Below are 27,750 nucleotides of genomic sequence, written 5' to 3'. Positions count from 1 at the left end.
CTGTACTCTGATATCTATATGATGATCTAAAGATTTTCCAACTGTAGTACATCGCTCGCTACGTTCGCTGTTCGAGAGGCGTCGCGGTTTGAGAACGGGTCTAGTTCTAACCCTGGTCAATGGGAATCCCTTGATTCTAAGACCCTCTCTAATACACTACTGTTTCATTATTAGAAGGATTTTTAAATTGTTTGCTACCAAACTCATACTTTGTAGCAAATACTGGAATATCACAGCCAGCCTATAAAATATACATATTTGTAGCTTGACACCTGCCTACACCTGTGGCAGGTGCATTTGCTGTCAGGTGATGGGTACTATTTGTGTAGTACCCATCAACCTGTCTAGTGGTGGGTTTCTATTTGTCATGTACCCATCATTCTGATGAGTAGCAATGTTTGGTCAGTGTGAAAATGGTCAAGAAAAGTAACTGTTTGCCTGTCCTTACACTTTTCAAAATTCTGAAAACAATTCGTGAATTTCAAAATTTAGAGTCGGTATTCTTATGTATACTACTTTTCCCCCCAAATTTTCACAATTAGGGTTGGTCGGGCAAGGACAAGCAAACATAGATACCCCCATATTTGTGTGGCCTAATCCACATGTCCAGGCCACTGACTTTTAGACTCATATAGATAATAAATTATGCAAAAATAAAATAAAATAAAAACTACTCTGAAAGGGAAATAGGTAGGGTTAGAAACCAAATAGATTAGACCCAAAGAGGACCACCTCTACCATGCTTGCATTTTGATCATGGAAGCAAAATAATAGTGTTCCGTGATGTGCCTGGTAAACTGTGATTAAAAAGTGTGTACTTGTTTGCATGTAATTCGTGGTGGCAATAACAGGTGTTAAGCACTACATGCATACCTTTGTAACGTTCAAACATGTGGACACAAGTTATCATTCAATTTCATGCTTTTGCTGATAAATGTAAGATATACACTATTTTGGCCTCCATGGGCAACAAACCAATATGGCACCTATTCTGAGTCAGTTCTCTATTGGTCTTATTTCTTAGTTAGATACAAAAATGTTTCCTCCTCTAGCAATGTGTTCAATTTGTGGTTTTCATCCCCATCTCATGAGGAGCAAGATGCTCTTTTCTGTCATTTATATTTTATGGATCTCCTCTCTTCATGGATTATGATATGAAATAGGGAGCAATGGTTTTCATATGCATCAGATAACAGTGAGATGCTCTTTTCTTTTTTATAAATAAATCTGATCTTCTCTCTTGTGGGAGTAATGAAATAAAAAGATATATGGTACTGTAATATAGATCAATATTTGAAATTTATACAATATTCAGTAAGTACTCTATTTACATTCAGACGTGTTTGATGAAAGATGTGATTGGTTTGGTCGCCAGCAGGCAGTTTTGAAAACTAGGTCTGTGTGTCTGGTTTGCTAGCACTTTTCTTACCGACGCAGAAGTATATGAAGATTATCTTTTTTTTTTACTTGAAGTAGTGAATGGTTTCAGTTTTGAAGAACTATATACTTATATCTGGAGATTATATATCAGGGGTTTGGAGCATTATGATGGACTTGGTTGTTATCGACTTACAATTGTCAATTCCACATTAGAATTCCGTCTTTATCTTTCATTATGGCAAGTGGGATGGCGGGAGCCATACTTTCCCAGTTTTAGCTGTTTAACTTAAAAACTGCAGTATCCTTCTTAATATTATTTATTACATTGATCTAATAGGAAATAAGTCAAGGAAGCTGATAATTGTATTTATATTTCCAAAGGTCTTGTAATCTTGAGTTAAGGCTAAGAATAATTAAAAACCAAAGTGTTGTGCATTTTCACTTCCGATCAAAATGATGCAGATGGGGTGGAAATGCCACCCCTTATACCAAGCCTTAGGATCTCCTTTATAAAACCCATACCATATCTCTTGTGTGTCAGCTTAACTTGTCTCAATGTTTGAGTGGAAACACTGCTTGGTTATGATCCCCTTCAACCTACCTTAATTATGTTTCTCTCTCGGTTAAGCCATATCACTGTTTGTATCTTCTTTCCTGTGTTTTGTTTTAGTTAATTTGACAATTCTTTAGCCAAATAAATTAATTGAACAGAGATCTATTTATTGATATAAAATAATTGAACAGAGATATACTGAAATAATCCTATGAATAATCAGTATTGATGTGAGATAGCATCAAACTGATATATCAAACTAAGTAAATTCCACCATGACATTTAAGTTTGAAACTTTCTGTGCCATTTATCAATAACACAAGTATATGATTTCAAAGGACCCTATTCTGGATATGTGCTAACAATTTTCCACTTGTTATTTGAACAGATGTGAGTATTTGTAAAATGGACTTTTATTTTCCTTACAAAACGAACGCTGTCTCGCAGCAAAACATTTTTATCATGTATTTGTCAAGCTGAAGCCACATCATGTCAGATGTTTTAAGCCTCTTGGCATCAAACACTGCATTCATGTTTAGAATGTTTGTCCATTAATGTTACAAGCGCCCAAAGACATTTCTTCGATACAGGATTGATTGAAATGAATACAGTTAGGAATATGAGATAGGTCAAAGTAATGGCTTCAATTCAAAGAACGTGCTCAAGCGTATCCCACAATGCATTGCATTCTGCACTCGGTTTCAGAGAAGACTGGCAGTCCCTTGCTCAGATTGACGCGAGCGCCCTGTTAATGGGTGACATATGTGGAGCTTTGTGTTCGCCGACCAAGGTTTTGATGCGTAATCAGCCAATCAGATTATCGGTCTGTTGTTAAGATTCTAAGACCATTGAATCGGCCAATTGTTCTTCTCTGCACATACCACACTGTCTGGTGTGGTTAGACCCCCAGAATACTCAGTTTGGTGGTCACTCTTGCAGGGGGTATGTTTCAGGCAATGATTACTCTAATGATTTTTGTACAAATTAAATCATGAGTAAGAAGCTCACACTTTTGTTTAAAATTTTGTATAAACAGATCCTAGTTGCATAAATACTGTTAGATAGCTTTATTAAGAACAATGCAATATGTCTCTCTTTCTTGTAGATCTGAAAGGAAGCTACAAATATTGCTGTCAAAGGTGGATCCAGGTGCGCTGGGTCCCTGCCCCTCCCCTTTCTCTCTCTTTAAAAAAAGATTTAAAAAAGATTGATGTAATTGATATTTACATAGGAAACCTGTTCAGATACAGTGAAAATGGTGATTTATGACCTCCTTATTTGCACCATTTTCCAACCACAAGGGGTGTCCCGGCCCACTCCCGCTATCTCAAAATAACCACCATGGTTATTTTGGGACATGAGTCCCCTAATTTTGTTGAGTGAAACAAGCTTGCAAATCTTTGAGTGGGGTCCACCCTCTCAAAAACCTGATGCCTGATTGCTATTGATGCCTGATTGCTATTGATGCCTCCAACTTACACCAGTGCATGCTGGGAAACTCTTCATTGTGTTTACCTTGACCAGTATCGCTATGTATTTCAATGGATTTCATAAAAGGAGTCCATCTGACATTGTAATACACTTTGTTAGATAACTTAATATGATGAGAGTTGTAGGCCATTGCCACCAATAGCATTATAGGAAATTGGGACGTGTTGAATTGGAATTGAATTCTGAAGTGTATAAGTACTAGCAGGGGAGGTTATATTGTATAAGACCCACTTCTTGGGATATATACGTCTAGCCCTCTTCTTTTGTTCCATTATCTATTGTATTTCTTTTGTTCAAAGTCTGGTCAACTGTTGATTATCAAGTAATGTGGCCAGGTCAAGATAATCTGGACAGGTCAAGATAATCTTGGTCAGGTCAAGATAATCTTGGTCAGGTCAAGATAATCTTGGTCAGGTCAATAAATTTTGAACAAGAGACGTACATGTTCATATTTAGAAACACTGGCCACATTATTTGATTTTTTGGACATTTCAACAAACTTAAAATGCATCAAAGTACATTATGACGTGATCAAACTAGAGAGGGCTCTAATTTTGACTTTTACATATTTTACACGATCAGCATAAATTATTATGCAAGTTTATGCATATTAGATTTAAATGAAGATGGTAAACAATACTTGTGTGTATTGAATGACACCAAGAACACCTCTATTGAATAATGCAAATTAGTTTGTATTATGTCTCTTAAAGCCTGTATAATTAGGATGGGGATGTCAATCTACCTTTGTCCCCCCTTTCCCAACTAACGCAGATTCCCACAAAGTAGGTAACAAAACATAGCCATGAGGTCTTACAAATTAAGTTCAACCAAGGATATTTTGCACCTAAAATGCAGTACATTACAGGCCACAAGACTAGATGTAGAAAAACTAGTAACTACAACAATCCATGGCCTAACCCCAACCAAAATAGGTCGAGGAGGGTACCCAGGAATATGCGTTGATTTGGTTCAGGACATTTGTTGTATAAGTATATTAAAGATAAATATATATTCTATGGTGTTAAATGAGTTACCATCATATCTAGGTAAAACACACCCACTTTTTAATTTGCCCTTTGAACTATTTACATATTCATTATTAATATTACGAATATGTATAAAGAATTAATACATGAATAAGGCTATCGAGTGAATTAAATAGTATCTCCCGTTTAACGTGTTAAATAGATTGAAATCAATGCTGTATTGATTTGATTAAATCACTTGCAATAAAACTCATAGACTCGAACGCAGGACACATGAGGAGAATATTACACTGTCCCGGTGTGTTTTTATTTTGGAAAAACCCTAAACTTACACAAGATAATCATATCAGCTTTTCCATAACAACAAATTCGTTTATTTTGGCTCATCAGTATATGTAAGATAAGCGGTTCAAAACAGACCATTACCATAGATAATCGGTGTCTTGTTGAGATATGGTTAGCATGTTAGTCGCTCGGAAGGCTCGACCCCTTGGGTCTCGCCTTCGAGCGATTAACATGCTCACCATACCTCAACAAGACACCGATTATCTATGGTAATGGTCTGTTTCTCACCCTTTATCTACTACATAATGTACAGTTGATAAATAAAAGTTGAATAATTTTACATTTTCATGAAGTTGTTTGAAATGTGTGTGAGAATAATGTCATTCTGAGTACAAAAAATCCCATAAATGTATCGGTGAAATCCCACAAATGTATTAGTGATTCCAATGAACGGTCATTACATTTTGTGAAGAATCAGGGCCACATTTGAGAGCATTGAAGTGAGTGGTATGGTGTGAATACAAGGATGGCTTATTTGAAATGAATAGCTGCTTCACATGAAAGGAATCTATCAGGGCTCGATCTTAACTTTGGCACTAGCCAGTCGGTCGTGTAACTCTCAAAAGTTACACGCCCGACAGAAATTTTACAAGCCAGAATTTTTTCCGGAAATAATGTTACAATAAATGCAAAAAAGTAGAAGATAGACGATAGTCTAGAAGTTTAATACACACATCAGTTAAGGAATCGGATAGCAACGTTTGCACAGTATTTGTGTGGGACCTGAGAGCTAATGCTGATTAGGCCTAAAAAATTGTTTGATTGGCGTATCCCGACCACCCTAAAAATAGGCCCGACCCTAGACTTTTTTTCTTATATTTTTGCAAAAAAAATGTAAAAAATTGAAATTTATAAAAAAATGTTTTAAAAGTTCCAATTTATGCAATTTACAGTTTAAAATGTGTGTAAATTTTTTTTTAAATTGCTGACCGACCTACCCTAATTTTTTTTAATGTTACGCCAATCAAACAATTTTTTTAGGCCTTATGTAGCCAATCAACAACATGGTAAGAATGGTGGTAGGACTGTAGGGCTAAAGAGGATTGAGCTTAAATACTTAAATGTTGTATATTAATTGGTCACTCTGGTTAATATATGGCATAAATAACCAATCAGAAACACTAGAGAAGCATTTAACAGGTGTAATAACACAAATGGCAGCTTTTGTGTATCAGTGCACATAAGATATTCTGCAGTCACACAGTAGTGTAAGTGCAACTAGTAGTAATTTCAACTGAAGTGTTTTAAGTGCTTGATGACTGTTGACGGCTTCACAGCATATCACTTATTTGTTGAAATGTTACATCAGGCGATGTATGGCATATTTAATTCATGCTGCAAGTGACAAGGGTGGATGTACGATCGTACGATGCTCCCAAATGACCTTTAAATTAGGCAAGCATAAATATCAAATGAAGAGCAACAGGCATATCAGCTGATTTCAGTTTCCGATTTGTGGCACTCTTGATTTAAACAGCCCTCTTGTATGTAGTAAGGTTAGAACTAATTCTTCTATTGCTATAATGATTTTAAATAATTTCACTCTTTATGCCAATTTATCAAACTATTTTCATACCAACCTAGAATTCAACATAATGTGATTAATGTGATATTAAGTACGGTCAAACTACAATCTTGGGAAAAAGTACTGTGAGCATAGTTGAAATTTAGTGCACAATTTTTTTGTGATCAATGAAATACCATGTATTGTGTTTAGGAATAAACAGGACATCTACAACAATGATTTACCTTCCCATCTCCCCATCTATCAATGCTGGAACACTTCTGGAAACTGCTGAAGGCACTAACATTTCCCAACATTGTACAGGGCGAGAAGGGATATCAGTTTCCCATTCTTGACACTTTTTTTTTCAAAGATTGTAGGAAGCTTCTGTTAGTGTGACTTGATGGCATTTGGTAATTCTTATGTGAGTGTGTTGTTTTAGTCATTCTGGTTCTGATGTTCCCTTTCTCTCAAATCATTCATTCTTGAGTTAAAAAACAGGCCTATAGACTAATTCTATTTCACGCATTCCTACATCTCAATGGCAGCCATAGCTGGGTCCCCCTTAGGTCTATCCCACCTGAAATGTGAAATGATGTGTCCTTGGCATGGATATTAAACTGCATTCCATCACCTGTGTTACACATAGATAAAAGAATGATGAAAGTTTACAACACAATACAATTCAACATCGATTTTTAAGCGGATTTAATCCACCCAATTGGGCAGTAACAACACCCAGTTTGGTGCAGACGGGACCCAGTAATGGCAGACTGAATTCTGACCATCACTTGGCTCGTTGGATTTGTCTATATCACAGTCTTTAAAGGAGAAGTGCTACAACCAATGTAAACATCTAATATATAAAGGCCACAATGTTGGCCTGTTTTTATTTAAGCCTAAGTGCCTCTGAACTTTGTCAATTTTCGCACCATTCTTCAGCACTTACTGTCCTGTCTTTTCCCAAATGGTCTTGAAAATGAATGCCCCAGAAAATGTAGACGTTGAGTCCTTACCATTGCCTCTATGATGGAGAGAGTTAACAGCATTGGAACATTGACCATATCCATGTCTCCCTAGAGATTGTGCTGGCTTGAGTAGGGTGTGACAATGCCAACAGGTTCAACACTTTCTGAAAAGTAGTTCTGGCTATGCAATTAATTAGTCATAAGTATTTTTCTGCAAGAGCGGTATATGTATGAAATAGACAAATTTAAAGTCAACTAAGACACACAATTTTAATTGCTTATTTCAATCTGTGGTTATATTTTCGAGATACCACAAAAGAATTGTTGTTTCATATCGCAAGACCTAGGTTTTCTAAAGATTTCTAGATTTGAATATATTTTAAAATCTGTTTGCAGAATAATCACATTGTTGGGCACTAGTTGTAGCTTGAAATAGGTCTGTGAATTACATTCTTAAAACTATTGGCAAGCTGAAAAAAAGTGAATTAAATAGAAACAAGGTTATGAAATCTGTAGTTATTATAATATAAACTGTAGTTATTATGAAAAAATGTGACATTAAAGGGAATAGATTTTCTTGATTTTCAATCAAGAAAATAATAAAAATATTGTGAACATTTAATGACTTGATAATCCAACAGATGGGTCAGCATCACTTCAGTAGAATGTGATGTAACACACACTCAGGGTAGGGAGTAAACCAGAATTATGCCACAACCATAAAAGTGAACATCAGTATTTTTCTTTAAAATAGATAGATATTTATTAACTAATTATGATTTTTGTGTTGCTTATTTTTCTTTAGTGGTTCTGACAGTGACGATGATGTGTTGAACAACAGTTGGTCGCCTCGCTATAGCTCACATTCAGCAAGCGGCCTCAACAGATACGACAGCACCAGCAGTGTGGAATCAACACCAAGATACTCCTCAAGCTCAAGAAGGAGAATACGATCACCCGAATCCGTCTCAGAGAAATCCGAAACTGGCGATTCACCACGGTAAGACAAAAATGCATTTGATGAAGATTTTCATGTTGGGAGAGGAGGTTTCATATCTGGGGCTGATTTTACCGGTCTATTCCTCCTATTAAGTACCCAGGATAAATTCAGGATGTGAACAATATTATCAACCTGGGGTGGAGCGGTTAAAAAGGGCTGATTTTGCATGATTTTTACCAATTGTGGGGACGCCCCCTTCTCTGGATAAGCCCCTGGTACATTCATGTATGGCCATCTTGGAGTCTACAGGTCCAACATAGAGGTTTAATAATTGACTCAGGTGGTGCACATTTGACATGTTAAGTTGCATTTTGTTTATTTTGTTAGTGATCCTGAACCCATTAAGTAGATGTAATGGTAAGCATAATGGTAATACTTCAAAATAATGACAGTCTGCCCCTAGAGATTAGGATTAGGTTTTACACTTAGGGTTAGGATTTAGAGGAATGGACAGGGTTAATGGTTTACGTTGAGGGTGGTAGCCACTATTTTGCTCCAACTGAATTATGTTGTGACTTTACACTGTAGAACAACACCTTTGTGGGATATTGCATATGAAAAATTAAATATGTAAGAATTGAAAATGTTATATTTGAGGTATGATGTTGTCAATGATAAATACAGCAGGTCTTTGTCTTGTTGTGGCATTTTGACAACTGAAGTGGTGATTTAGAATGGAAAGTGGTGCTAAATGTCAATTTTTGAAGCACTTTTATGTAAATCTGAAGCGCTCATTGAATGGTCACTGCATATACATGTACTTCATCCAACAGATCAGTGGGCTATTCCAGTTGAAATCCATACACCCTCTGTGGAAGTCATAACTGAAATTTACATCCCTGTGTTGGAGATTAAGGTCATATTTTCCTTAGGGGGTATATTGATTTCAATTGGAATAGCCCTTATGCACAACCTCTCACAAACATTTCATATCACCCAGCATCGCATTCACGACAAGGCATATTGCCACCTGAATGATCTGCCATTGCAAATGATTGGCAATGGATAGTGGTGCGTGACACCTCAGTTATCTAGGCTAGGTCCAGGAGTCCATTGGTGAAACTCTGTGCATAATTTTCTGTATTATATATGTCCAAGTCGAAAGATACATAAGTATACAATTTACGTATGATTTGGCAGTATTTACAAGTTTTGCAAATGGACCCCTGATTGCTGCATAATTATTGAGTATGTATTGATCACTTAGTGTGTAACAGTTCAGTTACTTCATGTCATGGTACTACCAGTAATTGAAAAGTTCAGATACAAAATATGCTGTAGTTGAAGGCTGCCTTGTGTATTTTTACATGAATATTATTGTTTTATATCATATAATCAGGCCTGTAGCCAGGGGGGGGGGGGTCAAGGGGTTCAGTCAATCCTCCTAAAATTTTAAAAATGAGTTAAGAAAAAGGGGAAAAGAGGAAGAAAAAGAGAAAACTATAAGGAAAATGAAAAAAAAAAGAATCAATATGAAAAGAGCACCCTATCAATAACAATATTGATTTACTAATATCACAAGGCAGCACATGAGCAACATTGCATTTTGCACCTGAACTCCTCATTCGCTGTTCCATAGCCAGTGTTAGTTATTATACATGACAAACAGTATCAAGTTGTATCCTATGTTCACTTTTCAATGTTGTGGCGATACCTATATAAGGCCTTTTACAAGTGACCTGCAAAATGGTCAGATGATAGGGTATTTAATTTGTATAGATCTGTCTGGCCTGAGATCTAGATGTGTGTTACACAAGACGATGTTACACAGTGTCACTGGGTGCGAAGAACCTCCTATGTGCACTTAAAAGTCTGGTAAATGTTAAGGGGCTGCAGTGGGTGCAGGAGATGCTTTGCGGGTCTTTCTGCATATGGCCTTGCTCACTATTTTACCAGAATTATTCTGATCTAATCAGGTCAAAGCATTCCATTTTGAAAATTTAGTTACGATCACAGACTACTACAGACTATTCGCAAACAGGCTAAGACCCAGCATCACCCGTTAATGAGGGCCGATCATTCCTTGAAGTGCAACAGACGAAACTACTGTGCACATACCGCTTCTTTTTACTGTCTTTCACACAAAGGCTAAGACACGCAGCCCTCATGAATATGCGAGAATTCACAGCATACAAAGCAAGAGGACTGTTTGTGAATAGTCTGTATTAGTGTATGGTTATAATCCTCATCAAAGTACCAGACATAAACCACATTATTGGTGAAATCCATACATCACTAGCATATTCGGTTGCAAAGTTATCAGTCTTTAATACGGCAGTTTTCTTATGTATTTTATTGTTTTGATTCAAAATTTTTGCCAATATCTCAGTTTCACCTTTGACGTGATTGTATCAGATCACAATACAATATATGAGAATCACATAATGTTGTCAAAGTGGCTGTAGGATACAGTGTTTTGTGTTAAGTATTATGTTTCATATCCATAAGTTGTCCACAGTCATTGATCATAGTTTATGTGATAAAAATGTTTTGTCCTACACATTTAGTCTTGGTTATTTGTAAATGATTTGTCAGGTGTTTTGTGACAGTATTTTCATTGTCAGTGCAGAAACCCTAGGGTAAAGGTATACAAATGCTTGGGGTAGCCTGACCTATACCCAAATTTTTGTTGGGCAAATATAGGCCAGGATCCCAATCAAATCATTTATTTCTGGGAGGATGTTGAAAAATTGTGGAAAATGCCTCTCCCCATCACAATTCAGATGATTTATGGATAAAAAGTAGGTTCACATTAGATATGGTTAGGTGAGGTACACTACTGTAACATTCTGACATTAGTTTTTGAAGAAGAAATATGTTTGAAGACATTTTGGTTTGATCTGAAAACAAGCCACCCGGAAACTAAGTAGAAGACAGTTCAAACTAACTTTGTAGTAAACTTTTGTGCTGCTGTTGAAAACAGTTTAAGTTTCTTTTGAATAATTCTAAATGTGTATTTCTAAGCAGGTGAAAGATATACTGACCATGTTGTTAAGATCCATTCAAAGTTTCCCTGCTGGTCAGTTGGTACTGTTTTAGTTTGCTTTTTTGCTCATGTTGTCTTTGCAAGCAAGCATTCTCAGATGTCCCACAAACCTACATATATCACTTACAGAATTTGAAATCAAATGAAAAGTTGGAATATATTTTTTAATCTGTTTTCTGTATGCTATGAACACTATTCATTTCGTTTTGGGAATTTTACTACATTTCAATTTGGTATTTAAGAAATCTTTTTTTTGTATGCTACACTATACATTTCGTTTTGGGAATTTTACTGGATTTCAATTTGGTATTCAAGAAATCTGGAATAAAACAATATATTTTCATTTATAAAATGCCAAAAAAAAAATCAAAATAATTTTTGTAGAGTGTGGTTACAACCAAGATAAATGCTTATTGAAAACCAGCTTAACAGTTTTAACTTTCATATCTACTTTGCAACTGATTTAACCATAATTATTTAGGGTTTGGAAGCATATTTATCATAAATCCTGGTACATAAAATACTATAGAAATATTACATTAAAAACATCTCACATGTTGGTTTTTGTATACCTGCAGGAAAGAAACATACAGGGCTATTCCATTTGAAATCCATACACCCCTTATGGTAGACATGACCTTAATCTTCCACACAGGGGGTGTAGACTTCAAATAGAATCACCCATTCATGTAAGTCCATTTAAAATACATATTCCCAGTGTGAAAGATTAAGGTCGTCTTCCATAGGGGTGTATGATTTCAAATGTAAGAGCCCATTGTTTTTGATTACCACAATGCTAGATTTTGTCCATACCACTTGCTCTCAGTCAAGTTATCCATTGTAGCTCTAGGAGACTTGACAAGACCTACTTCTGTGTAATTTTTCACTTGTTAGATGCTAGAGAACATTGCTTTCAGGTTCAAACAAAGTAAAGTCTTGATTGTGCATAGAGGCAAACTATAAACGAATGTTAGAAGCATTCAATTGAACTAGTGTGTTGCACATGGCGAGGTTTAGACCAGATTGATCTTGGTCAGTGTGAAGCATCCACATGGGCTCTGTCTGATCAGACTCATGTTAGGCTAGTGCCACTTCCAGGGGAATAATGGCATGGTAGCTGGACCTCTTTGCTACTTTAGTTGAATTTTGTTTGTGTGGATTATTAGACTACAGACCTTAGAAGAAAAAACCCACAGAGCCTGGATATTGACCATCGGGGTTCAATGCAAATTCTGTACAGATATCAGAATCTGATGAGATCACACGCTCCACAACCTTACAGTACATGGTATGTCAGTTTCAGATTGTAAATTTCCTAACAGCACTAGGATGGATGAATTTGGGGCAGTCAAGAGTGAACTCTTTTGTTAACAGACTGTAAGCTACATGTTCAGGTAATGGCTCTATGTACACAGGGCTGATGGCGTAATGTCCTCTATAAAGGACAGAATACTCTCATAGCTCATCTATCCAATTCTAAATACACCTTGGGGGAGAATGGAAGTCTGAATTTAATATACAGATATCGCATATTTAAAAGGTCAGACTTTGCCACCACCTGGGATTGAACCTGGGACCTCATCCACCAGAGGTAAGACTATTAGAACCACTGTGACACTGGACTATGTTGCCTCTCCTTCATTCACCTTCCAGGAGCTATACGTATAAACATGCCAAAATGTGGGGAGCTCCGTGGTATCACACCAGCCTCATGTAGTGTTCACCTGGGTTTTTATAGGGATGTGCTACTGAGAATTTGAAAGTGAACCCATCCATATACCCTTTTTCCAGAAATATGGGCCATTGCTCTACCAAATTTACCAAAAAAGTTTTTACAAATTACTTCTAACAACATTTTTGGCAAATTTCAAAAATCTAATTCTAGGATTTTTTTGTTGTTGCAAATTATGAAAAAATAACACATGCCAAAGTTGGCCTAGGAAAAGGGGTCATTGATATACCAAATGTCAGAAAATGTGACACATGTTTGCAGCACATCCCTTTATGGCCATTTGATCTGATTACACAGGACTAGTTAGAGCAGTTCACTGAGTTTAGAACTTGACTCAATATGGATAAAACTCTGTATAAAACCATTCATATTAATGGACAGGGTAGGTGGGAAACTTTTAGTTTCAGGAAATGAATTGTTAGGAAGGAATGCGAAGAACGTTCACATTTTTTTTTTTTTGCTTTAAAGATTTCAATTGTCCTGGCACATATTCCATCTTGAGATTAAAATCACAAGATGGAATATTGCATAGTGTCATCTTTTTCTCGTTATGCAGGAAGTAAAGCTTATGCTGTGTGATACATGACATCAGTAGGGAAATCAAATAATGCAACCTTATGTCACATGATTGAATGGTGTTACAAATCAGTTATAGATGGGTTTTTTCTTCCGCAAAAGGAAATTCACACTTTGGTTAAACCACAGACGTATGTGCACTGTTGAATGATAACACCATTCAATTATTTTTATTTTCACGAATTCAACAGGTAAAAGTGGAATTTCAAACACAATTTCCCCAAATGACACTTTTTATGTTTCATGTTTAGACTGGTAAAAATTGGAGTAGAAAAGAAGTAAAAATTGGGAGTAGAAAAAATAGTCAAAGTAGGTGGAAAATTTGTAAGGAAAAAAAATCATCTGGAAAACCGCAGACCTTTATTAAATTGCTGCCAGTCATGGCTCAATTTACCAGTGTAAGAAGCATTTCAGATTCTCTCACATATTTAGCTAGTCTGTGTTACAGACCGTGTACCTATATTATCCATAGGGAGAAAAACTACTGGGAACCACACACTCTCGGAAACCATAGTGGGCACGCCACCAGCGGCCAGCGGCTGGCGGCTCGATTGCCGCTTAGCGGCTCAATTCACCGCTTGCATGCTCATCGCAACTTCACCGCTCACCCCCCCCCTTGATCGCGAGTCCGACACTATCTCGAGTCAGTCTTTGACAAAGACTAATATTTAGCTAGCTATGGGGTTACTCTAAACTTTGGTTAGCAAGTTACAACAAATCATGTATTGATTAAATTTCATCAAAACAAAGCCTGAGAATGGTGAGATGAAAATTTTCCTAAAATTTCATAACTTGGAATAAATTACTGAAACTAACAAAAAGAAAGTTGGTTATGACAATATTTTTATAGTTTGACAGATTTTTGAGCCTTTAAGGCATACATCAATTTTGCTGTAATTTATTACAGCAGTCTCGCCTCATATTTTAATAAATGGAGACACTCTTTCACATCATGAATTTTAATGAGTTTTAATTTGACAGGCCTGGTACCTGATAGGCAGAACAAGAAATATGCATTTGTTTTTGTTGGCCTAATTTGAGATATTTTTAGATGTAGCTGTCCTTTTCGAGATGCTTTGGATTTACATGGTCTTCCATATCTTAAAGCAATAATGTGTGATTTGCATAAAGAATAGATTCCTATGTTAGTTTTAACTGATAGCTACTGATTACATTGTCCCCGTTTAATTTCGAGCCAAACAAATGAGGTAAAACAAAGAAAATTGTTATTTTATCCCAGCACCTACAATGCATGTAGCAGTTTGCAGTTCGTATTATGATCATGAATATATTGGCTTAGTCTTACATAGCTAGGACGAACAAGCAAGGGGTAAGACGAATAGCGATATGCAGGATGCACACACTTTATACCTCAAGTCGGACTGCGCCTACAATGCGTGTATAATCTCGGCGATCGTATAATTGTCATGATTATTGGTGGAGCTACACGTAGCTGATGAGATGTACAAACAAGACAAATAGCGATATGCATACAGTTTATACGGTGCGTTACTGATACAATCATTCAATGATACACACCTTGACACACGCAAGCGATGTGTTGACCCAGCACACGGTCAGTGAGCTCAGAATAAAAACGGAGATACCCGGTTTTATTATAAATGTTAAATTTTACTGCAATTAAAGTACTTCACGCTTAGTCTTTCACAGGGCATTTATGCCAATGGCCGTTACAATGGTGCAAAAAGTAGAAATTTGAACAAAATTTAGGGCATTGCTGTAGAGCAAATCACACATTATGGCTTTAACCATATTATATATAGCCTGACTATATATATTTTGAATGATCAACTATTTGCTAAACTGTTCCCAATAATCGCAAACGTGAAGGACACATTGTAATACAATAGCTCGCTTCTTTGTGTGTGCAGAGAATTATAATAACATCATGATGAAATGAAGCTTACATCATCTGTATATTTTTCTTGCATGATGGGTTGTCTAACCTCTATTAGAGATTTGGCACATCCAACCTTTTTAAAATTCAATAGAAAACAAAGAAATTTATCCATGGAAATGCAGGTTTTTGATGATAAATTATTAATAAATAACAAAATATGATGATGCATCGATATAGCTGAAAATATATGTAACTTGAAGCTCGTTACGTGTGCAAACATAAAGGTCTCATTCTTATTGTAAAAAAAAAAATATGTAGACAAAAATTGTGGTTATTGTGTTTTGGTGATAAATCATTGGGCTATTCCATTTAAATCCACATACCCGTTCAGGTAACCCCACTTGAAATTCACACTTCCTATGTGGAAGATTGAGGTCATTTCTTCATGGGGGTGTATGGATTTCAAATAGAATAGCCTAAGAGAGAGCGCCCAACAACCTAAACTGAGGCATTGTTTATTATTGCTCCAAAATTATCTTTGCAACATGATGCTCGTTATGTGTGGAAACATAAAGGTCTCATGTTTATTGTGTACAAAAGTTATTAGTAGACACACATTGTTGGGCTATGGCATTCAATCATATGATCATAAACAAAACATTGCGTGGTGATAATCGTATGAGCGGACTATAATAACAACATCAGGAAAAGAAGCTTACCTATTATCATGAGAGATCAAGATATTATATACCACCAGCAGAAGATGATGATGGCTGACTGCTGTAAGAATAATGCTGAACCTTTAACCTTATGGCCACTACTGGCTGAATTTTAGGCATCTAAGAACAATTTTGATTGGTTTCAAAGAGGACCATATCATTTATTGAGCCAATCGGAGATATGATAAAAAAGTCATTAGGATTGAAGGGGTTAGGATTAATATTGCTATGTGATTCTAACAGCTGAAATGAATATATCATGTAATCAGGCTTCCAGATAAGCGAGGCGCTAACCAGGAACTTTGACACAACCAGGAGCTACTCTTTAAAAAAAAGGTTTGTTGTCGGACAAGTTCAGAACTGTCAAGCTTTCATTAGAAGTAGCTCTGACTTCTTCAGGACAAACTAAGTATGAGGCATGTACTTGGAACAGGCTACCTGCAGAAGCAGTTGAAGCACCATCTGTCAATTTTTCCAGGCCATAGCTCTGCCAGTATAAAGGGCCTTGTAGTCTACCGCTACTCACCAAGTCATCTAATCAGCTATCCACTTCTTTTTACTTGCACCGTGGCACAGTTGTTTGATAGCATGTAAAACTATCTTAAATTGTGTTTTCATCTTTACAAGAGATAGACACTGGTATAATGGCATTAAAACATAAGAAAAAGAGTAACAAATAGCAATTGAAATTTTCAAAAAACTTTTTATCATGAAATGGTAGGAATAAGTTTTATTATTTGGCTAAATTAAAATTAAAATATTTGTAAATCGCGCCCTCAATTATCACACAAATTTACAGTTTATAGAATAAGAAATACCACACAAAAAAAACCAGAAAAAGTTAGAAAAGAAATGAAACTCTATATGGAAAAAATGTACATATCAGTGTGATAGTTGTTGGTATTGTCCAGGTCTAGAATTTAACATTATATAATGTTTTGTTAGAAAATTTAAAGGCCCATTCAGTGATTTGCTCATCCGGACAATCATAAAAATCATCAAAATTCAGATTTTGGTACCTTTGTCATTGTCATAAATGTGTTAAAGCCATGTATTTAAGACAAAAATAAGGAATTTACATGAATCTGTAATTTATATACTGACAGAATATAAATTAACTGCATGTATTTGAATGGGGCTTCAACTTCATCAATACTGCTGTTTTCTTCATTTTTTGCCAAACGTTTCATTTAAAAAATACCAAATGACAATTTGAATGACTTATCCTTCACTTTTAAGTAATTTATAAACAATTTTAATTTTGTTACACTTTTGCTGACATCACTGAATGGGTCTTTAATAAATGATCAAATCAAACAAACATGGGGTACCGTTTGTTGTTCCGCACTCTGCACATTTCTGAGGATCATCACCTTACTCCTTGGATAAGCCTAGCTTTGTTAGGAGATCAGCACTTGAGGACTTGCTTCGCGGCTGGCGGCTCGTACTCGCCGCTTCGCGGCTCGAATTTGCTGCTTCGCGGCTCATCGCGGCTTCACCGCTCACTCCCCCCCCCTTGATCGCGAGTCCGACACTATCTCGAGTCAGTCTTTGACAAAGACTAATATTTAGCTAGCTATGGGGTTACTCTAAACTTTGGTTAGCAAGTTACAACAAATCATGTATTGATTAAATTTCATCAAAACAAAGCCTGAGAATGGTGAGATGAAAATTTTCCTAAAATTTCATAACTTGGAATAAATTACTGAAACTAACAAAAGAAAGTTGGTTATGACAATATTTTTATAGTTTGACAGATTTTTGAGCCTTTAAGGCATACATCAATTTTGCTGTAATTTATTACAGCAGTCTCGCCTCATATTTTAATAAATGGAGACACTCTTTCACATCATGAATTTTAATGAGTTTTAATTTGACAGGCCTGGTACCTGATAGGCAGAACAAGAAATATGCATTTGTTTTTGTTGGCCTAATTTGAGATATTTTTAGATGTAGCTGTCCTTTTCGAGATGCTTTGGATTTACATGGTCTTCCATATCTTAAAGCAATAATGTGTGATTTGCATAAAGAATAGATTCCTATGTTAGTTTTAACTGATAGCTACTGATTACATTGTCCCGTTTAGTTACGAGCCAAACAAATGAGGTAAAACAAAGAAAATTGTTATTTTATCCAGCACCTACAATGCATGTAGCAGTTTGCAGTTAGTATTATGATCATGAATATATTGGCTTAGTCTTACATAGCTAGGACGAACAAGCAAGGGGTAAGCGAATAGCGATATGCAGGATGCACACACTTTATACCTCAAGTCGGACTGCGCCTACAATGCGTGTATAATCTCGGCGATCGTATAATTGTCATGATTATTGGTGGAGCTACACGTAGCTGATGAGATGTACAAACAAGACAAATAGCGATATGCATACAGTTTATACGGTGCGTTACTGATACAATCATTCAATGATACACACCTTGACACACGCAAGCGATGTGTTGACCCAGCACACGGTCAGTGAGCTCAGAATAAAAACGGAGATACCCGGTTTTATTATAAATGTTAAATTTTACTGCAATTAAAGTACTTCACGCTTAGTCTTTCACAGGGCATTTATGCCAATGGCCGTTACATAATGGTGCAAAAAGTAGAAATTTGAACAAAATTTAGGGCATTGCTGTAGAGCAAATCACACATTATGGCTTTAACCATATTATATATAGCCTGACTATATATATTTTGAATGATCAACTATTTGCTAAACTGTTCCCAATAATGCATAAGCGTGAAGGACACATTGTAATACAATAGCTCGCTTCTTTGTGTGTGCAGAGAATTATAATAACATCATGATGAAATGAAGCTTACATCATCTGTATATTTTTCTTGCATGATGGGTTGTCTAACCTCTATTAGAGATTTGGCACATCCAACCTTTTAAAATTCAATAGAAAACAAAGAAATTTATCCATGGAAATGCAGGTTTTTGATGATAAATTATTAATAAATAACAAAATATGATGATGCATCGATATAGCTGAAAATATATGTAACTTGAAGCTCGTTACGTGTGCAAACATAAAGGTCTCATTCTTATTGTAAACAAAAAAATATGTAGACAAAAATTGTGGTTATTGTGTTTTGGTGATAAATCATTGGGCTATTCCATTTAAATCCACATACCCGTTCAGGTAACCCCACTTGAAATTCACACTTCCTATGTGGAAGATTGAGGTCATTTCTTCATGGGGGTGTATGGATTTCAAATAGAATAGCCTAAGAGAAGCGTAACAACCTAAACTGAGGCATTGTTTATTATTGCTCCAAAATTATCTTTGCAACATGATGCTCGTTATGTGTGGAAACATAAAGGTCTCATGTTTATTGTGTACAAAAGTTATTAGTAGACACACATTGTTGGGCTATGGCATTCAATCATATGATCATAAACAAAACATTGCGTGGTGATAATCGTATGAGCGGACTATAATAACAACATCAGGAAAAGAAGCTTACCTATTATCATGAGAGATCAAGATATTATATACCACCAGCAGAAGATGATGATGGCTGACTGCTGTAAGAATAATGCTGAACCTTTAACCTTATGGCCACTACTGGCTGAATTTTAGGCATCTAAGAACAATTTTGATTGGTTTCAAAGAGGACCATATCATTTATTGAGCCAATCGGAGATATGATAAAAAAGTCATTAGGATTGAAGGGGTTAGGATTAATATTGCTATGTGATTCTAACAGCTGAAATGAATATATCATGTAATCAGGCTTCCAGATAAGCGGGCGCTAACCAGGAACTTTGACACAACCAGGAGCTACTCTTTAAAAAAAAGGTTTGTTGTCGGACAAGTTCAGAACTGTCAAGCTTTCATTAGAAGTAGCTCTGACTTCTTCAGGACAAACTAAGTATGAGGCATGTACTTGGAACAGGCTACCTGCAGAAGCAGTTGAAGCACCATCTGTCAATTTTTCCAGGCCATAGCTCTGCCAGTATAAAGGGCCTTGTAGTCTACCGCTACTCACCAAGTCATCTAATCAGCTATCCACTTCTTTTTACTTGCACCGTGGCACAGTTGTTTGATAGCATGTAAAACTATCTTAAATTGTGTTTTCATCTTTACAAGAGATAGACACTGGTATAATGGCATTAAAACATAAGAAAAAGAGTAACAAATAGCAATTGAAATTTTCAAAAAAACTTTTTATCATGAAATGGTAGGAATAAGTTTTATTATTTGGCTAAATTAAAATTAAAATATTTGTAAATAGCGCCCTCAATTTTCACACAAATTTACAGTTTATAGAATAAGAAATACCACACAAAAAAAACCAGAAAAAGTTAGAAAAGAAATGAAACTCTATATGGAAAAAATGTACATATCAGTGTGATAGTTGTTGGTATTGTCCAGGTCTAGAATTTAACATTATATAATGTTTTGTTAGAAAATTTAAAGGCCCATTCAGTGATTTGCTCATCCGGACAATCATAAAAATCATCAAAATTCAGATTTTGGTACCTTTGTCATTGTCATAAATGTGTTAAAGCCATGTATTTAAGACAAAAATAAGGAATTTACATGAATCTGTAATTTATATACTGACAGAATATAAATTAACTGCATGTATTTGAATGGGGCTTCAACTTCATCAATACTGCTGTTTTCTTCATTTTTTGCCAAACGTTTCATTTAAAAAAATACCAAATGACAATTTGAATGACTTATCCTTCACTTTTAAGTAATTTATAAACAATTTTAATTTTGTTACACTTTTGCTGACATCACTGAATGGGGCTTTAATAAATGATCAAATCAAACAAACATGGGGTACCGTTTGTTGTTCCGCACTCTGCACATTTCTGAGGATCATCACCTTACTCCTTGGATAAGCCTAGCTTTGTTAGGAGATCAGCACTTGAGGACTTGCCTACTGGTAGCTCTGAAAAGAGCAGTTTACCAAAGACTGCCCCTAGTAAACGGTAAACAAGCAGACCTCACCTATCTGCTAATGTAACACTTTTGGTGGCTCTGAAAAGAGTCATTCACTGAATACTGCCCCTTGTCAACAGAAATCAAGCAAACCTTGGCTATCTGCTGATGCAACTGCAGACAGTTTGCAATTGTAGGTTGCCCTGTACCTCTTTGTGTGATTATTAAATAAATAACCTCCCCCTTGCCTACGAGACTGACATGAGATGATCATTTGACTATCTCTTTCTCCTGGGATGGAGTGGAGGTTTTTAATTGGTCAGCTACCATACTATGAACCAAAATGACCTCATTTCCAGTGGCACAGGTCATTAACCTCCATTCAACAATATTATTTTGAAATTGAATCTAAGTAGAAATAGGACTATTTTTTTAAACTTTTTCAGTAGTTTGCAAATCATAGTGTTGGAAGCAGTAAGGTAAAACAGTCTTCACAGTTCTTTTTGGCAGTCTAAATCTTCATAACCATTTATTTACATGAGTGATACAGGCCTGTCTGAAACAAGCAACATATCACACAATGCCACTTTACTTGCCTCTTTACATACCAGATCAGAAGATCCATCATTTCAAAATTTACTCATGGCAGCTATTGAAAACTATGTATTTAATGTGTATATCATTCAGTGCACTTCAAAAGATAGTATGTCTGTCATGTAAAAACAAAAAAATGAGTTTTTGACAAAAGTTGGTAAGAGACAATTGATTACCTGTGGGGGGAATCACAAAGTAATAATGCATGCAGAAAATGGATTTCTCTTAAAGCTGCTGCAGCTGAAATATGTCATGGGCTCCCTTATTCTGTCCGCCAACGGATAAATGGAGACACTCTTACTGCCAAAGTAAAAATGTTGTATCTGTGAATAGATCCCATAGCTGATACTGTCTTGTTACTTAGAAGACAGGTGCTTTTGATTCAGTCTGCTCCCAAAGTTGCTCTGTTCCAGTTGAAATCCATACACCTCCTATGGAAGACATGACCGTAATCTCCCATACAGGGAGTGTGGATTTCAAATGGGGGTGTCCTGAATGGGTGACTCCATTTGAAGTTACACCCCATGTGGGGGGGGGGAGATTAAGGTCATGTCTTCCATAGGGGGTGTATGGATTTAAACTGGAATATCCCGATGGCAGTATCTACAAGTAAATAACACACAGTAGACACACTATCAAGGTTAAGTGGAAGTAGAAGCATGTCGTTGGTTTTTATTATAAATTTCTAGACTATACGCGTACATAACTTTACAAAAGCGTAAAGCGCACTTAGTATAAGTGCTGTGCCAAACTCCCTCTACGCCATGATCAATACATGATGTAAAGAGTCTCACTATTACGAGTTGAACATAGAATAGTATACACAATCAATGCATCCAATATCAGATCTCTCAACTTTTCAAAGAATACCAAGAAATCACCCAGTGTCTAGCTTCCCCATGGAAATTCCAAGGTAGCTCAGTAAGGGTTGGAACAGTGAACCATAAATTATTGAGGTATATAACTTGTCTGTTGTAACCGAAGGCAGCGTTTGCAGACGCAACTCATTTAATGCCATATATTCTGGGGGATTAAGTATCATGAAGGATGGATATGTGACTTGAAGCTATTGCAATTCCCCCATTTCGACACTGCTTTGGAATTATGTGTCTCTATCATGAAAATGATTACTAATGAAGCCTGCATTGCCTAAATGAATCAGTGAGGCAGTCTACAGACTCTTTATAATGCAGATTGATTTGGATTGATCCATGTTGGTGAATGTAATGTGCATCAATATGGCCAGCAATGAGATGCCAAATTGAATCTAATTAGACCGCTGGCCAATGTGTGCTGCACATCAGGAGAAATGGTTGCAGTCCGTATCAGTGGCTACAGCATTCTTGATTCGGACCCAAAGCAATCAGAATTAAAATCAGATTCAATGTTGCTGTGTGCATATATAGCACAATCGTATAAGCAGTAAAAAAATTGCACATTCATCAGTAGGTGCAATCTACACTCATACTTATGGAATCGTTTTATCGTCAATCAATCGTTCATTTCAAGAGCATGACTAGTTCTTGAGAAATATTCTTAGCGACTAATCTAACAATATTTTGTTTTAATGAAACATTGATCAACGTTCTTCTTCAATTCCAAAACCCTACGTGTCAGAACTCAAAATAATATTTCAGCAGTGCTTTTGGCAATGTGTTTGATAGAATGATGTGCTCACAGCTATCTTATAAAATGGCTAATATAAATGTAATATCTTCTGATGTGCAGACTCATTAAAAAAATTCTTAATGAAATTGGAACGTGGTTTCAATTTTAAAATGATAAATGTATATGTGGAATGGCAGGAAACTGACAAGTGATGAGTATTGATTGCATTTTGGTAGGTCTTCAGTTACAGACAAAATCACTGCCTTCTTTGTGTTGGTTCCAAAACACCCAAACCTTGTAAGCTTATGATACTTAAGTTTCTGTGTTAATTTATCGCAGAAATGAAGAAAAAGATTTGGTACCCTGATAGAGATGTGTACCAAGCAGACACCAGACTCTAGGTTGTCTTACATTATGTCAAAAGGTTACATCTATACCTGATTCTACACAAATACAGCACTAATAATTTGTATGCTGTGAAGGCATACAAAACACCCTAAGATGTGTGTTTCCAAAAAAAAGAAAGGATTAGGATTAGAGCTACATTTATCCTGCAAAACAGGGTAATATTTTTTTTAATCCAAAAAAATTCTTACTGTATTTTTCTGAAATCGGGAGTAGTTTAGATCAGAAGTATAGGAAAGTTTACTTTTGTTACTTTAATAGTTAGCACAAGTGTATCTTATTGTGGTGAGATTATACTTGACATAATACAACAGAAATTTGCCAAAGGGCTCAGGTAATACCTAATTTAACAGGAGAAATAAAACCATTGTGAATACACAAAAATGCTATATTTAAGACAGATAAAATTCCTGGCAGAGAAAAAACAGTGCGTAATGCTTATTGGAATATCAATCATGCAGGCAACATACATAAAACAAGGCAAGCATGGAGAAAACATAGTGTATTCAAATCTAGATCTTCTTTAACATAATGTCATCATTCCCCAACGGCTTAATAACAGATCGACGATAATTAAAAGCGACTGAATTACAACCCCAAAGCTAGAGCAAAGGCCAAATCCATCGTGATTGAAAACCTAACTGCACATAGCTTTTAGAGATCTGTTTAGAGAGATTAGAAAATCCACCTATTTCCTATTATACAATCTGTTTGCTATACAACCAATTACTTGATATAAAAATGGATAAATTATCCAAAATTGGGATGGGACGGGATCGCTTATTTTAATAGTTTGGGGTGCAATTATGTCATTTAGGTAATTTTGGTGATTTGCATGGTTTGATCTGTGAATTGCAACATTTTAGCAAGTTATTCTATATCTTAAAAAAACAAACAAAATAAAGTTGTGCAGGTATTTCAGTGGCATGTAAAAGGCTATTGGAGAGATACATCGCTACTCTGATTGATGGGTCTTGTTATATAGGGATCTACAGCTTGTATAGTCTACTATTGGAAAAATGGTTAACTGACATCAATACATGAATAAATCATATTAACTTCTCCATATATTTAGCTTCATTCATTATTGACTATGATATATGTATACCGTAGCATAATATCGTCATGCGAGTGCTAACATGTATCTGTTGAGTAGAGATGAAGCTGCCTTTTAAGTAAAATTTAGTAGTGTGTTAAAAGGGACCTGTTGAATTTTATTTGGTGGACCTCTGAGAAACCCTTAATACTAATATTACGGGACTAATACCAACGGACCCTGAGACCCACAAACCCTGGCTATACCAAACAAAGGAAAAATATTGGTCTAGGATAAAAATGACCATTATTATACATAGGGCCTTTCAAGCATGTGTCTTAAGATTTAGATCTATGCATAATTCAAACTCAATGTGCTTTTAACCTCCTTTCCTTCACTAGCTAAGGCACCTGGTTGTATTCAACCACAGATAAAAAGAGAAATTGCACAATCTATTGAAAAAGTTATGCACTATTCAAAATCGTCTCAATGCAACTGAATGTCCCTGGATACCATAGTGTTAAAACAATGTGTAACCTTTTTACGTAAAACATTCCATCCAAACACACAGTTTCTTATAATCTTACGTATAACAGCCATTGCTTTTCCTCTTAGATACACCCTTTATACACTCATATAATATTTCTTCTCCCGTAATCAAACAAGTAAAAGATATTCATCATCCCAAGGTTGATTTTTAGCACTACCCGGTGAACAGCTCTCATGGTATCAACTTAAGTTGAAGTGCTTCATGAATTCAATGCCAGCGAGGTATCATTTTTTTATGATCATGAAATACTTAAGGGAATATGCTTTTATTATTCCCAATGGGCTATTCCAGTTGAAATTCAAACCCCCTTATGTAAGACATGACTATAATCCCCCACACAGAGATTGTCCATTTCAAATTGGGTTACCTGAATGGATGACTCAATTTAAAATCTACACCCCCCTGTGTGAGAGATTACCGGCATGTCTTCTATAGGGGGTGTATGGATTTCAACTGGAATAGCCCAATTGTGACTATACCTTTGTTATTCTCCCAAATTTGGTCGTATGTAGTATAAGTTAAGCATATTTTGTAGCTTTGGATAGAGTACTAAGTAGCATATTTTATTTAGAAATTTAAGAGAGGCAAGGTGTTATGAATTTTCCAAATTTACAATTGGGAGATTAGATTACATTTGTATTTGTGGTTATTAATTTTGAATATTTGTGGGGCACACACTAAAAATGCTCAATAATATATTCCAATAATCTATTTCAAATTTGTTTTACTCTTATGATCAAGTGTCATTTGTATTGCACTAATACATTTACTTCAACTTATTATAATACCGATGTCCATGCACATACAGATTTCAGCAGCATTTCATCCCATTTTGGGCCATTTCATATAAAATTGCACACACCCATATATGGAAGATTTACACTGCTAATGCTACTCCAATTCCAGTTCCACCAACTACTCAATCCAGCGGGAACATTTCATATTCGTCATCCCCTTCTAAACAGTTTTTAGCAGAGTAGTTCAAGAAAGCATGATTAAATAATATTGATTTGAATGGTAGAAGTGCATCACTAATTAACAGAGTAGTATGCCTCACATCTTGTCATGTCATCCTCACCTGCATCTACAGCGTGTGCAATGTAAGGCTTTTATTATTTTCTTTTAGGTAATAAGTTTATTAGCAAATATTTTACTCTTCATCAACTTTCCTCCCCCATTGGGTCTCAGGATCAAGTTTAGGTTCACATGCCCTTTGAAGGTTTAACTTTCAAATTAAGAACTTCGGAAAAGGTCTCTTAATTGATAGACATACACAAGTGGTGCAGCTAAAAAGTAGAAACACTGTCACTTCTGTGTGATTGACAATTTAAATTAAAAGTGTTTGCTGTGCCTCTATTAGTGAGCTTAACGAATCTAGCAGGAAGTTTTATTTTCCTGGTAAATTTAATCTATCTGGCAATATATCAGTCTTCCCAGATGGGTTTATGAGAGTATGTTGAAATAGTGATGTTAATTATGAAATAGTGTAGGGGAGCTTAATTGGTCTCAGAATTTTGCTCTTAATAAAATTTGTTCAGTTTGAAATCTTATTTTGAAATCATTGAAGGGTTCTGCACTAGTTGTAGAATTGTTTGTTTTAGTAATAATGTATATATGTAGTTTGTGATATAGTTTGTATTATTGATGCCATCCTGTTTTAATGCTTGACTATTTGATTACAGTGGAGCGTCTAGCCAGTGCTAACTTTGGCACTGTCAATCCGGATTAAATAGAAACACTTGAGGTAAGAGGTGTTTCTAGACTTTTGTTTCTCAACTTTTACCTTTTACAGCATTAATCTCAGCTTTTTATATAGATGCTATTTTAGTGCTGGTTATATTAGTATCATTTGTGTGGTATGCTTTTGTGTTGTAGTTTTGGAGAGTGGTGTAGTGTACAATTTTGTTTCTTGGTTTCTTTTACATAGATGTTTCATTGCTTGTAATAAATATTAGTGTTTTTGTGGAGCTAATTCAGCACAATGCATTTATTTTGTTACTTAGTATTTAATGCACAATTGTGTTCAACAATTTATGTAGATGCCTTTTGTACTTTCGGCTTAGATTTGCATTGCTTTGTAATTTGTTGTTGAATATAGATCATGCCTGCACAGTGACACTGATGACAGCTTTATTTATAAGCTTGTAAATGATATATCCGGGTTTTTTTCCTCTTTCATTATTAAAGAGAGAAAGAGAGAGGGTGGCAGGGCTCATGTTTTGCCCCAACATTTTCACAAAAACAAAAAATATTCAATGTTCGAATTGCAAAAATACACTCGAGGGCTGCTTTTTGTAAAATATGTTCAAAATAGCCCTCGGAATTAAGAAGATATTTTGAAGCCTGGAACGAGGGGATAGATTGAAACAGTTAGGGTGCGTGGTTTCCTCTCCCATTCTCTCTCTTTTCTAAAAGCATTTGGACCTGAATCATCCAATGCTACATGTAGCACACAATGAGCCAAAATGGTGTCTTTTCAGTGCCATTATAGCTCATTAACCTCCATTGAGAAGTGGAAGCTCAGTTAGTTAGAGCAGTCAAGTTAGCA

At 35.8% G+C, this 27,750-nt stretch overlaps 1 protein-coding gene across 1 annotated transcript in view; it reads left to right on the top strand.

The window, feature by feature from the left end:
• Nucleotides 1-27,750, top strand: part of LOC140164458 (unconventional myosin-XVIIIa-like) — a gene marked incomplete at its 5' end in the record, with an annotated part of 195,480 nt that overhangs the window by 154,340 nt on the left and 13,390 nt on the right. The window contains 1 exon segment of the mRNA XM_072187743.1: nucleotides 8,036-8,230. Within this exon segment, the coding sequence (XP_072043844.1) occupies nucleotides 8,036-8,230 (195 nt within the window).

Source organism: Amphiura filiformis, chromosome 1 (assembly GCF_039555335.1).
Source record: "Amphiura filiformis chromosome 1, Afil_fr2py, whole genome shotgun sequence".
Taxonomy (NCBI): Eukaryota; Metazoa; Echinodermata; class Ophiuroidea; order Amphilepidida; family Amphiuridae; genus Amphiura; species Amphiura filiformis.
Note: the sequence above shows the minus strand (reverse complement) of the source record. Positions and strands in the feature narration are given on the sequence as shown.